Source organism: Lissotriton vulgaris, chromosome 4_1 (assembly GCF_964263255.1).
Source record: "Lissotriton vulgaris chromosome 4_1, aLisVul1.2, whole genome shotgun sequence".
In the NCBI taxonomy this organism is placed as follows: Eukaryota; Metazoa; Chordata; class Amphibia; order Caudata; family Salamandridae; genus Lissotriton; species Lissotriton vulgaris.
The window spans coordinates 1,588,468,332-1,588,483,834 of record NC_141691.1 but is presented as its reverse complement, the minus strand read 5'-3'; the positions used below and the strand labels follow the sequence as shown (position 1 = coordinate 1,588,483,834).

Below are 15,503 nucleotides of genomic sequence, written 5' to 3'. Positions count from 1 at the left end.
TGGATTAGACACTAGGCAGCCTTATGTCAGCGTTTCCTCAAAGTCCTTCTGGTCCTCTTTTGGTAGTTTGGACTTGAAACGATCCATGGAATCCCATAGGGCTCTATCATATCTACCTAATAGAGCGGCCGTACTGGAGATCTTTAGAGAAGAAGAGGCAGAATTGCATACTTTTCGACCCCACGAGTCCTGTGATTTGCTGTCCTTGTCTGGTGGCACTGAGGAAGAGGCAGACACTGCATGTGTCTTCCAAGCCGCCACTACAATCACAGAGTCTGCTGGAGGGTCAGCCTTCACAAAGACTGGGTCGGAGTCAGCGGGCTTGTATTTTTTCTGTATGCGAGCCGGCACCGCCTTAACAGTCGCTGGAGTTGAAAAACGCCATTAACAGGATCCATAATTCCCGGAACCAAGGGTAGTAATGGACGTGAAACAGATTTTTGATGCAACGTTTCAAAAATCACTGTTGTTGCCACTTGGGGGACAGACATTTCAATGTTCAGTTTCCTAGCCCCTCTCTGCAAGACATCTAGATACGTGTTGATGTCGTCCACTGGAGAAACTCTGGAGATAGGACTATCTGTCAGTGTGGGAGAATAATTTCTCCTGGAAGATCGGGTTGAGAAAGAAGAAGAAGAAGACGATAGAGTTCTTCGACTCCTGTGATGAGAGCCATGCCTCCTTTCACGCGATCTTCTTGGACGCTCTTCTCTTCTTGGAGAGCGAGATCTGGCTGGATCTTCCCTTCTGGGAGAATGAGATCTGGCCGGCTCTTCCCTTCTGGGAGAACGAGACCTGGATGGCCTCCTCACAGGCGATCTTTCAACTTGGCACCTGGGAGGGCTGCGTCTGTCCACTTCCGCCACCAGTCTTCGAAGTGGAGACCTGTGTTTGGGACTAGCGTACTCTTGCATCTGCTTGGCAGCCCCTGAGTCTCGCCAACGATCTAAAGGTTGGTACCATCTTGGGGACAACCTCACCCCCTCCGAAGAAGGATCTGTCCGTCGTAAAGGTGTTTTACTGACCGGACTTCTGGACCTTGAGGGTGATTTTGAGGAGCCAGAAGATGAAGAGGAGTGGCGCGAAGCTGATTCAGCCACCATAATCACAGAGTCCCTTGCCGTCGAATCAGCCCTTTCATGTGGCCACGATGTCGGGTGTTCTGACGTCGAATGCCTCGAAGTCGCCGAACGCTGGTCTCTCGGCGTCAAACAGCGTTGCACTGCCGACGATGGAACCTCTTCTCTCGACGTCGGAAACCTCTGGGGCGTCGACGGAGCAAGTAATCTCGGCGTTGAATGTCTCGACGGCAAGCGATGTGAGGAATGATGGTCCCTCGATGTCGAACGGCAACGACCAGCCGACGACGGAGCTTCCTCTCTCAACGTCGAATGTCTATGCGACGACGGCGGAGGGGTATTGGCCACCCTCGACGCTGAGCGCCGATGAGACGCAGACGAAGATCGTCTCCTCGACGCTGATCGACGTCTGGTTGTCGACAGCGGAGGGATCTTGGGCCTCGACGCCGATCGTTGCCTTGTTGACAACGGCGGAGGGGTCACACTTCTCGACGCCGATCGTCGTCTGGATGACGACAGCGGAGGTGTAACGTCCCTCGACGCCGATCGTCGCCGGGTTGATGACGGCGGAGGGGTCTTTGTCCTCGACGCCGATCGTCGTCGAGTTGACGATGGCGGAGGGGTGATGGTCCTCGACGCCGATCGTCGCCTGGTTGACGACGGCGGAGGAGTCACTTTTCTCGACGCCGATCGTCGCCCTGTTGACGATGGCGGAGGAGTGACCTCCCTCGACACCGATCGTCGCCTGGTTGACGACGGCGGAGGGGATTTCGACGACGGAGCTGGAATCCTCGACGTCGGCGACTGACCTGATCTTCTTTTCGACGGCGAGCCCGACGTCGACGGTCGTTTTTTCGATAAATGACCCACCGGTAGTTGTTTCTTCAGCGCCGAGCGCGACGCAGAAGCTGAAGGACGTGAAGACTTGTCCCTTGAAGGTGTTCTAGCCCTCTTAGAGCCCTTCTTCACCAGAGATCTTCCTCTGGATGACCTTTGGGCCAGGCCATAAATGCGATTCCTCTCCCTGTCCTTAAGAGTTCTTTCTGACAGGCGCTCACAGTGAGGACAGGTCTTTGGGTCATGATGCTCAGGCAAACAAAGTATACAGACATCATGACTGTCTGTTTTGGCCTTCTTGTTGCCACAAGAAGGGCAGTTATCAAAGAGTGAGGGCATTTTGAGAGAAAATGCCTCAAAAAACTGCCAATAAAGACAGATACTTACTTGACTTGATGTAAAATGTCAAAGTAAGTCAAAAAAATCAGAATAATGAAGGAATTTTCAGACAAAAACCCAGAAAAGAGTGGAGCTGAGTTACCAGGGTCCTTCCTGAAGGAGCCGGAAAGAACAACTGACCTAACTGTCACCCCTGAGGCATGATGGGAAGCTGGGGGTCATGGGTGCCTTAAAGGCACAGTGTCAGTTTGCTGCACGTTGATGCAGGTTAGCTTTTCAGTCTTTTTAGACTGGTTTTGCAATGGAGCCTGGGAGCTTCCTATGATTTCAGTGTTTCATGAGAATTTCCACTGCTTTCTGAGCATTAAAGCAGTTCTGAAACAATACTGTTGTTGTCTCTCATGTTTATAATGCATGTTTGTTCATGGTTTATGGAAATTCTTTACAGCATAATTCAGCTCTGGTGTTTATTAGGCTGCAATTGCTTATTATATATATATATATATATATATATATATATATATATATATATATATATATATATATATGTTTATATATATATGTGGGGCACATATAATACAATGTTTCCGGGGTCCCGCGCATAGACGGGAATACTCTAATGCTTATGACTATTTATGAGGATCCCCTGGAAGAGAATGGCATATACAAATGCTATTTTTCGAGTCACTGACTTGCAAAAAAGCATTTGCAACTCCCGCTATTAGGAGAGGGCGTCCCTTCCTAATAGCGTGTCACCATGCCATGTACAATTGCTTTGCGGCCGCAAAACACTCGCAGTTTCCCACCTACTTCAAGTAGGTGGTAAACCACTCGCAAACAGTAAGGGATTCCCAGGGGACCCCTACCCCTTTGTGAGTATGTGAGAAAATATTTTTAAGAGCAGGCAGTGGTCCGAGGGACCACTACAAGCCCTTAAAAAAGTGAAACTGACAAGTTTAATTTTTCTCTTTAAATGCATCCCATTTTCCTTTAAGGAAAACTGGCTGCATTAAAAAAAATCCTGCTTTATTTAAAAGCAGTCCCAGACATGGTGGTCTGCTGACCCCAGCAGGCCACCATCCCTGGGACCCTGGGAGTGCCAGCTAGCCATTCCTAATGGGGTCACCAATTGCGACAGCCTCATTAATATTCATGAGGCATGCGATTTGCAACCCCATTAGGAATCGCTAACAGTGTCTGAGAAACTGTTATACATCCCTATTTGCGAGTAGCAAATGCGACGCAATTTGCGAGTCGCAAATTGGTGAGTCGTACATCTGGCCCTAGGTTGCCAGCCCTCCCTGGGAAATAGGAGCTGTTATTTGGCATTTTAATGTTACACAACGAACCGGGGGTCTAAAAGCCTAATCTAGATGAAAAGACCAAACACATCTCCCAATGGTAGAGTGTATCTATATGTGCTACAAGAAATGCTAAATTTAAGGAAAATCACATCAGGAACCAACAGCTTATTAGTGATAACGTGGTTGGGATCAGTTATACACTCAATCTGGATAACCATCAACTATTCCAAGTGATCAGTTCTATCATTTGGTCAACCAGCTTAAAGGAATGGTGAACCACTTCATCATAGAGGACACCACGCCTGTATGCGCAAAGGCTAGAACCCAACCAAAGGATCCCTAAGAAAAATCCAAGGGGCAATTTAGTTTTCATTTTCCCATTGGAACAATAGAAAGAGATACGCAGTGCATAGAAAAGTGGGTTAAAATAAGATGATGTGTCCTAATAAGAATATTTTTATTAAAGATGGGGACACACCCCTTAATTAAAAACAGAACAGTGCAAACTGCAGCTTAAACAAATAACTGCCATAAAGGGGCCAACATGTTTCACCCAAACGGGCTCTACTTCCCTTAGGCTTTCTTCAGGGCCTCTGTTCTTATAATTGCTACTGTATTTATTTGTGTATATAATTTGAAAATAAACAAAACAGTGAAAATACTTGCTGTGATACAGTGAAAGAATACGCAGTCTGTTCCTCCACATCAAGGGATGCAGATTACTTCAAACTTGATGGGGGACTGGACCTCACCTCACCTGGACCATGCTCAGGATATTGAGGCCCCGCTCTACTCCGTCGGTACCTCGAGACTTCTTAAGTCTCGTGGTACCGACGGAGTAGAGCGGGCCTCAATATCCTGAGCATGGTCCAGGTGAGGTGAGGTCCAGTCCCCCATCAAGTTTGATGTAATCTGCATCCCTTGATGTGGAGGAACAGACTGCGTATTCTTTCACTGTATCACAGCAAGTATTTTCACTGTTTTGTTTATTTTCAAATTATATACACGAATAAATGCAGTAGCAATTATAAGAACAGAGGCCCAGAAGAAAACCTAAGGGAAGTAGAGCCCGTTTCGCTGAAACATGTTGGCCCCTTCATGGCAGTTATTTGTTTAAGCTGCAGTTTGCACTGTTCTGTTTTTAATGAAGGGGTGTGTACCCATCTTTAATAAAAATATTCTTTATTAGGACACATCATCTTATTTTAACCTACTTTTCTATGCACTGTGTGTCTCTTTCTATTGTTCCAATGGGCAAATGAAAACTAATTTGCCCCTTGGATTTTTCTTAGTGATCCTTTGGTTGGGTTCTAGCCTTTGCGCATACAGGCGTGGTGTCCTCTATGATCAAGTGGTTCACCATTCCTTTAAGCTGGTTGACCAAATGATAGAACTGATCACTTGGAATAGTTGATGGTTATCCAGATTGAGTGTATAACTGATCCCAACCACGTTATCACTAATAAGCTGTTGGTTCCTGATGTGATTTTCCTTAAATTTAGCATTTCTTGTAGCACATATAGATACACTCTACCATTGGGAGATGTGTTTGGTCTTTTCATCTAGATTAGGCTTTTAGACCCCCGGTTCGTTGTGTTGTTTTATAAGTGAATATTTGGGGATGTGAACTCGGGCTGGTCTCAAAATTTCCCTAGGACCCTATGTCTCCGGGTGTTTTGTGCATTTTAATGTTAGACAGTGTAACTGAACAGCAATTTCTTGATGAAGCAATAAAAATAAGGCCAAACATTCATGAAGTAAAATAAAAAGATTATTTTCACTGGACCTGAACTGGAGTAGGTCTTTGATAATAAAAACATTCACTTTGCAAGATATTATCAATTTCCCATAGAAGAATGAACAATAATGTTATTTAAAATTAAAACAGATCTTCCTTAATGTATTAATACCGTTTTTTGTTTAGACAAAATATTAAAACATTATGAACAGAGTCGGTATCTTCTATCTCACTGTAAAGGTAATGTGCTGTGAATCAGACAAGTCTGTGCAAATAAATATTCATAAATGGTGATGGAATCATTTACCAGTCAAGGTCCGCTAATTAAGTTTGGTAGGTCCTAAAAAATACACTACAGAACCTTTTCTCCAGTACAGACTCCTTTTGTGCCAAATTATATTAACAAAAGGATTGGAATGACCCCACAATTGGTAGAGTGTACAAGAATGGGCTTCTCCAGATGCAGAAATATTTTCTCACCCAAAAAGTGATGTGTAAATGCACATAACTCTTAAATGTACACCTGCAGTTTGCAATATTTCTCATGCACAAATGGCTATGCATTGGAATCCTCCTGGAAAGCTAGAACTGTTCCAGACTTTTAGGACTACATTTAGATTTCATACAGTAGTAACTGTTTCTCCAGGCAGTAAAACTATGAGAGCTCGTTTCCAACTTTCCAAGCAGACCCTATATGAATCAGGCCCTCTGGCATTTTGTACTCTTGTTGTACCCTTCATTACCCTCTACCCTAAGTGTCAGTAAAAGCCTGGGTTAGTACCAGCTTGCTACTTGCAGTTAGCACAACTCTGCAGTGAAGGGAAATTGTGATCCAAAAACCTTTACATATGATAATAGAAACAGAATAAGTCTGGGCTTAGAAGCATTATTTCTAGCTCCTTGTGAACCTTTCCCACAATGCACAGTGTAATGTCATTAGGCAACATATCTGCATCTCATCAGACTTGCTCACTATGATTCGAATAATCACTTCCCACGTACCAACTCATAGAAGACACTAGTAATTTTTTTCTTATACACTTGTTTACAATATACTACAAAAAATATTGTACCTTGAGAATATGGACAATTTTCCTCAGAGCAAAGGAACCTTGCTCCTTGGGTATATTTAGTTACAACAGTCATTGCAACTACTATCCCCTCCAACATATAAAACCTCTGAGATGTGTAATCAATTGGAAACTCAAGAAGACTGAGAAAATAACTCGGTAGAGATGGCAAATGTGTGAGCTTCAGCACCACATTAATCTATAATAAAGAAAAATAAAATGTTATTAGTACACTTATTACTATATGTACATGTAAGTAACTGAATTTTAATTCCAATAGTGACTCTGATAATAATAACACTTAGGGCTCACTTCTTGTAAGTACTGGGAGGGTGGGGCTTGGGGGCAAGAAGTTGGGTGTGTATGGGAGTGTATAGGAGTGCAAGCCTTGGAAGCTACAGTTCCCTCCCAGGTTTTTCTTTTGCCAGGTCGATTATTGTCAGTTACATTCACATTCTTCTGTATTATGACAGATAGCACCCAACTTGCCCCCTTCAATTAGTTCTATGAAGCAATGCCACAATAAGTTGTGTGTGACCTCTTGCCATCCTTGAATTAATTCCCATTGGTCTTCGACCCCTAAAGTTACTCAATCTGATCTCCTCTCAATCTATATCGACCCAGCAGAGTAACACTGACCCACTGATCCATTCTGGGGTCAATGCATTTTTCCATGTGGTTGCGATGTATCTTTTAGCTAATATCAGGGCTATATCGAGCAACTGGTTCTGCTCTTCCTCTTTGTTATGTTATGTTAAAAAGTACTTGTAAAGCGCACGTACAGCAGACGGTTTCATGGCGCGTTCAAAGCAGTTCTGCTCCTGAAGGATTTATACATACGCCTGGCGAAAGAGGCAGGTTTTCAAGCGTTTCCTGAATTGAGGGTATGATGTCGTAGACCTAATGTCCTGAGGAAGGGAGTTCCAAAATTGAGGGGTCAGGACCGCAAATCTCTTTCTAGGGCACAGGAATAGACTTATTAGATTTTTGGTAACATTAGTCCCTGCTTGCAAGCATCTTTTTAAGTGTTAGTGTCTCTTCCCTTTAATATTATACTACAATAGGATACATCCAAGTCATGGGGTAAAATCCTGCATCCTCCATATAACACTTGGAGAAAGCACTTGGGTATATTTTCTTTAATTTCGTAGGTGTGAGATCTACTCTATGCAAAACAAAAAGTTAAATAGCCGTAACTTGAATCTTACATTGCTCAAGAGTCATATTGGGTGATCTACGACTGTCTCCCATGTATGGTCTGATCATTTCTGGCCTAAGTCTTAATTCCAATTTGTCTTAAATTTGTTCGGTTCCCTTTCAGGTCTAACTCGAGTGCATTATAAATGGGTGTGATAGCATTCCTCCCACTACCAAGCGTAAGTGTGGTGTGTAGTCTGTGATTCTTCAGTACTTCATTCATGATTGCGGGTTCCATTTAGTGATTAACAAGTCAATCTGTACAATATACTGTAGGAATTTGCCCACTGGTACTTCACTTCATCAGCTCTTCTAAGCTCAGCAAAGGATTCAGTTTGCCTGAGTCTTAAAGGTCACCCTCTTCACTGACCAGGTGCGGCCGGTGCAGGTAAGAGTGGTGAGGCGGAGGGGGTTGGGGATGTAAATCGACAGACGACGGAAAAGGAGAAATTAAATAAATTAATAAATAAAACAGATTCCCTTGTGCTTGCCGCATCGCCGAGTTGGTGATGTGGTGAGCACAAAGTAAGTGGTTTTCTTGTTAAAAAAAAAGGATTTGCCCTATTCTGTCATCTGTCGATTTCCTCCTTCCCCGACCCACCGCTCTTACTGCACCAGCCGCGTCTGTCACTGACGCCATACTGACACCACCCCAACAATTTTGCTATTTGGCTTTTACATGAGCAAACATCTGTTTATCGAATTTTGGGTTTTGTTACAGTTACAAACAATTATGGGTGCATTGTCAAACAGCATTACAGAAAGTTAGCATTATTTTCCTGTTATAGGTGATTTGTTGCATGTATGTCTTTCAACTACTACAGCTTTCTCAATATTGTGGCATTCCTGCAAGCTTACACTGTCCATCGTAGTTTCCAACTTGGTTGTTTGCACTTATTTAAGTCATTAAACAGATGTTTATTACAGCAGGTTTTAACAATAACAACAGTAGCATGTCTTCCTATAGGTAACAGTTTCTCTCCACATTCCCAAAAATAGTATGGGACATCTATAGCGCGCTATTCCACCCTGAGTTTCCGATTGCTATACAAGCTGAGTAGGAGTTGTGTGCAATCTGAAGTGCATGTCCCATGCTCATCTGTTAACAGACGCTTTCTAGGACGTTTTATGGCTTGGAATGACGGGCGCATAATCATTATGTTTAGTGGATAGCAGACACCCGATTCAAAACGCTTGCTATATGTATGTGTTCTGGGCTCTGCATGCTATGAGTGGCTTCTACAATACGCATGTGGCTTCAGCACCCATTCTGCTGAAGGCGTGTGCAAGGCGTGTCTATAGAGGGTGCAGGAGGGGAATGAGCTATGTGGACTGCCCGTTGAATGTAATAGCTATGCAGCAATTCCCCGCTTCAACAACTAGGAACACCGGGGAAGGCCGGAGAGGTATGTATGTGTGTTCTTATATAGCGCTCGATCATTACCCTTGGGCATCTCGGCGCTTGCCTTGGGAACCCGTCCTGGTTTTTCCCTGTGAGATCACCCGTGCTGGGCATCCCCAAGGTGAAAGCCAGGCATCCCGCCGCGGGGGGGGGGGGCGTTGTGGAGATTAAGCAAGCTTGTTGCCCAGAGCTGCATAGTGTGAACTCGTGCTTAGAGTGGGCACCGAAGCGAGAATTATCGAGTCCGTGGACAATTGGGTTCAGGACCCTGCCGCGTCGGGAATCGAACCCTGGTCCCAGGTCTGACCTCAGCTTCAGGGTATGCCTCCTCTAACCAGTGAGCCACACTTCTCCACCTGTGGCCCGCATGCAATCTGTCTGCATCCCCTGGAATTTTTGTTTTATAGCCTCCGAATGTGATGCAATAGATTTTCTATGGAGGACCCGGATATCTTCAGTTCGGAGTGCCATGTCCTTCGCTCTGGCTCAAGTCAGAAGCGATTGACTCCAAACCAACAATGCAGGGGGATCAGGTTTCTTCCATCTTTTAGTGATCATTCGCTTAGCTGTCAGCATGCCTAAATCTAGGTAGCGGGAAGTGACCTTTAGCTTCCTACCTCTGGGGTAAAGATACATTATACACTCTGTAGTAAGTAAGTTAGGTAGGCAGCAGGACACGTCTTCAGGTTACAAGTAAGGGTGGGCGTAAAATCCGTTTCGCAGGCGAATTTGCGGATTTTCCGCGATTTCGCAATCCGCGAATCTCGCGAAATCGCAGTAAAATCCGCGAATCAGCTGGGACGAATTTTCAGCCAAGCAAGGGTTACAGCAGCAGGTGCAAAAGTTGAACCTAATTTCTTTGTAACCTTTTACAAAAGGGTTACAAACAAATTAACTTCAAGTTAGACACCTGCTGCTAATTGCTTCCTGGCGCCTCGTTGCCTACTTGCAACTATTCTCTGACCCTGCTCTGACCCTTGAAGCAGGGTCAGAGAATAGTTACAAGTAGGCAACGAGGCACCTGTCCAAGGAATTAAACCTCATCAGGAAGCACTTACAGATATGAAAAACAGGAAGAAGGGAGAGGATGGCAAATACACCCATTTTGAGTTGTCAGGAGGGGTTAAACTAAAAGAGACCTTTACAGCACAATTTTCATATGCATTTTGCTAAAAATAAAAAGCTGTATGTTCTGTAGGGGCAACTCAGGAATCTGGCCCTTCAGAGATCCGGCCTCTCTTTCTTTCTCTCGTTCTCTCTCTCCCTCTCTCTTGCCCTCTCTTTCTCTATCTATCTATCTATCTATCTATCTATCTCTCTCTCCCTCTCCCATAAACGACTGCATGGGTAACTTCGCTATGAAAGCGGCTCGTGAAGACGCAAAAATCCCCGCGAACACGCAAAAAACCCCGCGAACACGCAAAAAACCCCGCGAACATGCAAAAAAAACAAAAATCCGCAAACTCGCACAAATTCGCGAATTTTGCGGATCGCGAATTAGCAAATCCGCAAATTCGCGGATCGCGAATTCGCAAAATTCGCCCATGCTTAGTTACAAGATAGATTTATTAAGATAGCACAGCAGAGCAGTACACCTCGCCAGCTGACCAGACTCTCAACTGACAAGACTGGAAAATTCACATAAAAGTTAGAACACTCACAGGTACTATGGGAGGCTGGGAAGGTGGGAACACAAAGGAAGGCCTACTGACACCAAGTAGCCATATGGAAGCACATATACAACACACTCCTCCCATATACACTCCAGATTACGGTCCGTGGATGCTACCAGGGCAGCACTGACTTGGTGCCAGTCAGTGCATAATAATGAGCAGGCCCACAACATGTGTAGTAGGTCAGCATCTAGTTGCTGGCATCTGGGCACGACACATCTGACCACCTATAGAATGTGTTGATTATCGCTGGAGTGAGGTAGGTCCTCTGGATTATATAATGTTGGATGAGTCTAAAGCGTGAATTTCACGGGATATACATCGGACTGTTCTGCATCTCTGTCTATTCCTTGTCTACAAAAGGGTGCCCCCGTCCATCTCCCACCTCTGTCTAATAGATGCCAGCGATACTACTGTGTGGAGGCGCAGCGAGTCTGCGAACCCTCTGGTATTGTATGGTTAGATGCGTGGGCTGTTCCGTGTTCATGTCACACTATTTGGACTCTGAGGGCCGCTAGGAGAGAGTGATATTAGAGGAACTGACCAGGTGGTAGATCATTCAGGTCTGCCAACTCTTCATATGGTAGGAGCGCAACCTCCTGATAAAGATCTCCCAGCGTTTGGACTCCAGTGGTCAGCCAGGATGTCAATTAGTAGTATTGTTCTACATTAGGAACCGTTAGACCACCTTAATCTGTCGGAAGGTAAAGTTTTGTAAGGGCTACACAACATCGGGATTCATTCCAGATGCATTCCCTCATCACAGATTTAAACTCCTGAAATGGGCTGGTACTACGTTAATGGGAAGGTTTGTAAAATAGTACAACATCCTGGGAAGTACCACCATCTTCAATAGAGTAATCTGGCCCGCAACTGACAAGGGGAGTATGCGCCAGAATGACATTTGCCAGCACAAGGCCGTGGTCGCACTCCCTAGGTTACCTTCCAGCAGGTTTTCCTGTTGGTGATAAATATGGATTCCTAGGTAGCAGAAAGTGTCAGGCTGCCAGTTAATGCGTTCTTCATTAATGCGGTGAGCAAGGTCTGTGTCTCCATGGCTAAAAGGGTATAGACAGGATTTGCTCCAGTTGACCCACAGCCCAGGTAGGGCTGTAAAAGTCATGACATGAGCTTGTGGGTTAGTGTAGGCGGGAGGGAACACACGTCTTCGAGGTAAACCAGAATATCGTCTGCGTACAAGGACACTGCATGTATGCTGTCTCCCAAGGGGATTCCCCATTCTGTGCCATGGTCTCTTAAGTATTGCTGCTAGTGGCTCCACTGCCAGGGCAAATGACAGTGGAGATAGGAGGCAACCCTGCCGGGTGCCACAGCAAATCGGTATGGTTCAGAGATGCCAGTCTTTACTCTCGCTGTCGGCTTTGCATATAATAGTCAGACCAGCTGGAAGTATCGACCAGCAATTCCATATTTGGCAAGGACCGCAAAGAGGCAGTCCCATTCCAAGGAATCAAAGCCCTTCTCCAGGTCTAAAATCAGGCATCCTTAGTGCGGCCATTGCTGGAGGAGTAAGTGGAAACCCTAATGAACTGGCGGGGATTCAGCGACATGCTGTGGGATGGGACAAAGCAGTTCTGGTCTGGACCTACCAGTGCTGGCACCAGTGGAGCCAGACGATCAGCTGCACCTTAGCCAGTATTTTGTAGTCCGTGTTTAGAAAGTCCAACGGACGGTATTATCTGGGTTATGTTGGGTCTTTTTCAGGTTTAGGCAGGGAGACAAGTAGCGCCACCCGCATTGAAGGAAGAAGGGAGCCAGTGTCCAGTGCTGCGTTGTATAACAGCTGTAGGCGCAGTGTTACTATATGTGCATATGCTTTGTAATAATCAGAGGGGAGGTTGTTAGTGCCCGGAGTTTTGCCTGTGGCTTTAATCCTATATCGCTATTTCCATGGGGATTATGGGCTTCTCCAGTTCTAGAAGCTGTGCCTGATCCAGTACCAGGAGTGTGATTTGGGAGAAAAGGCCAGCAAACTGTGCATCACTGTATGCAGTTCTTGGTGTATACAGGGCCCTACAGTAGCTGGTCAATTCCGCATGTATTTCTGCTTGCACGTAGAGCAAACGACCAGCCTCATCTCGAAGGGCCTGTATGGGGTGTGGCACCTGGTCATGCCGTATCAGCCATGCCAGAAGGTGGCCTGCACGGTCCAAATGCGCATGTACTGTAGCAGTGTGTGCTGCACATTTAACACATCTAAGGCGTTCCAATAGGTCTGGCAACTCGCCATGTTTTACTTCTAGGCTCGCCATATTATCTGGATGAGTCGTCCAATTCGACTCTAATTGCATGAGTTCTCTCGCTACCATCCCCATAGCCTCATCTAGATGCCTGCGGATGTTCCAGTTAATTCCCAGGCATTTATCCCTGATGGTCACTTTAAATGCCTCCCATTCCATTAGTTTATTCCCTCCCGATCCCTCGTTAAGTTCAAAGTATTAGGTTGTGGCAGAGCCTACCGCTTCACAGAATGATGCGCCCTCCAAGGCCGCCAGCTGGATGTGCCGTGTGGGTATCACTGGGTGAGGTGTCCCCCACTGCAGACATAGTAGCAGGAAGTTGTGGTCGGTGTGCTGGGGGACCGAGGTATTCTATATGGTCAATCATTGGGTGTAACGTTGTTGAGCCTACTATCCGGTCGATACATACATGGAGTCTGTGTGGTGCTGAGTAATAGTATATTTTTGTGTTAGGGTTCCGTACTCGCCACAGGTCTACCAGTGACCAGTGGCACCACAAGTCTCTCAGTGCTCGGGTGTTAGTCAGGGAGTGCATGCTAGACAGTGGAGGGAAGGAGCAATCCAGCATCACTTCAAAACCAGCATTGTAATCTCCGCCTATCAGTCATGGGAGACCACTCTATGCCGCTAGGACAGCTGAGAGGGAACGAAGGAACGGTGCTTGCTCCACGTTGGGGGCATATACTACTCCCAATATCAACTGTAGACCATTCAGTCTGGGTTTTTTTAACACATATCTCAAGTGTGGGTCTGTTTTGATCTCGCCACAAAGGGTGCCCCTGGCCACACCTAGATCAGCACCCCTCTCGCATAAGATGAGTAGCCAGCAGCAAAGACCTGTCAGTGCCAGCGGTGCAAGCGGTCAGATTCCAGGGTGGGCAAGTGGGTTTCCTGCAGAAGAGGGATGTGGGACAGATCTACGCTTTAGATAGGAGTAGATGGAATAGCGGCATGTGGGTGCGTGCATGCCCTTCATGTTCCACGTTATTATGTTTGTGTGTGCCATTGTCATTGCAGAAATGTAAGACTTGCACTACTATGCCTTTCTGTAGTGTAGCTACTTGCACACCTACTGGCATTGTGCATAAGGGGGTGATCGCAGAGTGTAAGGCAATATTGCTCAGTAACAGGGTGGTTATAGCAACAACTAGTAGAACATAACTTATATAACAATGATAGAGCAGATATGTAGCTGGGTTCCGCCCAAACCAGCATGCTAACCTTTGGCAACAAGTACGCGCCCCCATACGTGTTGGGCTTGGTACACATATCCTGTGATAGATGGGGGGTGGGCTAATTCACCATTTTTCTGTGCCCATTTGTCTGCATGTGCACTTTGCCAACTAAGGTGCATGTACTCCAGGTAGTGTTACAATGCTAATGTGTGTTTTTCCACCTCAACCCCCTCTTACGAGTAATGTACAGTTCATTTTGGCTGCGGGGGAGTAACCCAGGGTTACTCCACAGACACTGCGTTGTAGGACTCTTAAGTTAACTATGACCTAGGGATATACGTAGTAGGTTGTCTTGTGGGGTCATATGATGTGGTCAGCTCTTTGTGGTGTCATCTTTGATGGCGTTGGCAAATCAGATTCCGACATATGCCCGATTATGGAATCTGCTTCACTAGTGGATTTTGCTGTATCATTATCTGGATCTGAGACAAAGGTCTCCTTCTATAGCGCTGCCGCCGTGCGTAGGGCAGTCCTCCGCCCTAATATAATTTGTTCTAAGTTAGGCACTGCCACCAGTTGTCCAGATCAGTTAGCACAACTCCGCTTACTGCGGTTGGTCTGCTCACTCTGCCGAAAGTTTTCTTTGCTGTGGTGGGTCTCGTTGCTGCTGTCGTGTGACCCGCTGATTCCATCCAATCCCAGGCATCTTCTGGAGTATCGAAAAAACAAGTATTTCCATTGTCCACCACTCCATTCTCGCAGCCAGTTCTTAGTGTACTTCACGGGGTCTTGTCCTTCCATTCCCTCTGGTAATCCATTTATGCCTATGTTGTTGCAGCATGATCTACCTTCAGCATCCTCCACTCTGTCTTCTAAAGCAGACACTTTTCCCAGGAGCATTTGCAATGTAGTCATGTTTTCTTGAGTGACTGGATGCAATTCTTCCAATTGTAGTTCGGTTGTACGTGCTTATCCACTAGTTTAGGCTGGTCGGCACACAGTTGATTGAAGTCTATGGTTATTTTGTCTATTTTGCTTTCAAATGATGTCCTCGTGTTTTCTAGGGCTGCATTGATTTCCTCCACTGCAGATAACACATTGTCTAGCTTGTCGTTTAGCGCCATGTCTATGTGCATTGTCCTTGCCTGTGTGTCACCTTCTGGTTGTTCCCTTGATGACAGGGCCAGCCCGAAAGGGTTAGAGCGAAGGCGTCCCATGACCAGCTGTTGAGCTGTGGGCATCTGCTAAGCTACAGGCACCTCCTAGCGGTCGTGATCGTGATGCAATATACGGTGAATGAGTCCGATGTCCTGAATCCTGAGGGCCCAACGCGGCAGGGCGTTACTACTACGTTGTCCGCCGAATCAGTGGAGTTGTATGGTAGGTTTTCAGGCAGCTAGTTTTGCCCTCCTGTTATTCCTGTGTGTT

At 45.9% G+C, this 15,503-nt stretch overlaps 1 protein-coding gene across 1 annotated transcript in view; it reads right to left on the bottom strand.

The window, feature by feature from the left end:
• Positions 1-15,503, bottom strand: part of MCMDC2 (minichromosome maintenance domain containing 2) — a 1,367,419-nt gene that overhangs the window by 1,142,972 nt on the left and 208,944 nt on the right. Inside the window, exon 4 of the mRNA XM_086965823.1 lies at positions 6,371-6,566. Within this exon, the coding sequence (XP_086821949.1) occupies positions 6,371-6,566 (196 nt within the window). The remainder of the gene's footprint in view (positions 1-6,370; positions 6,567-15,503) is intronic.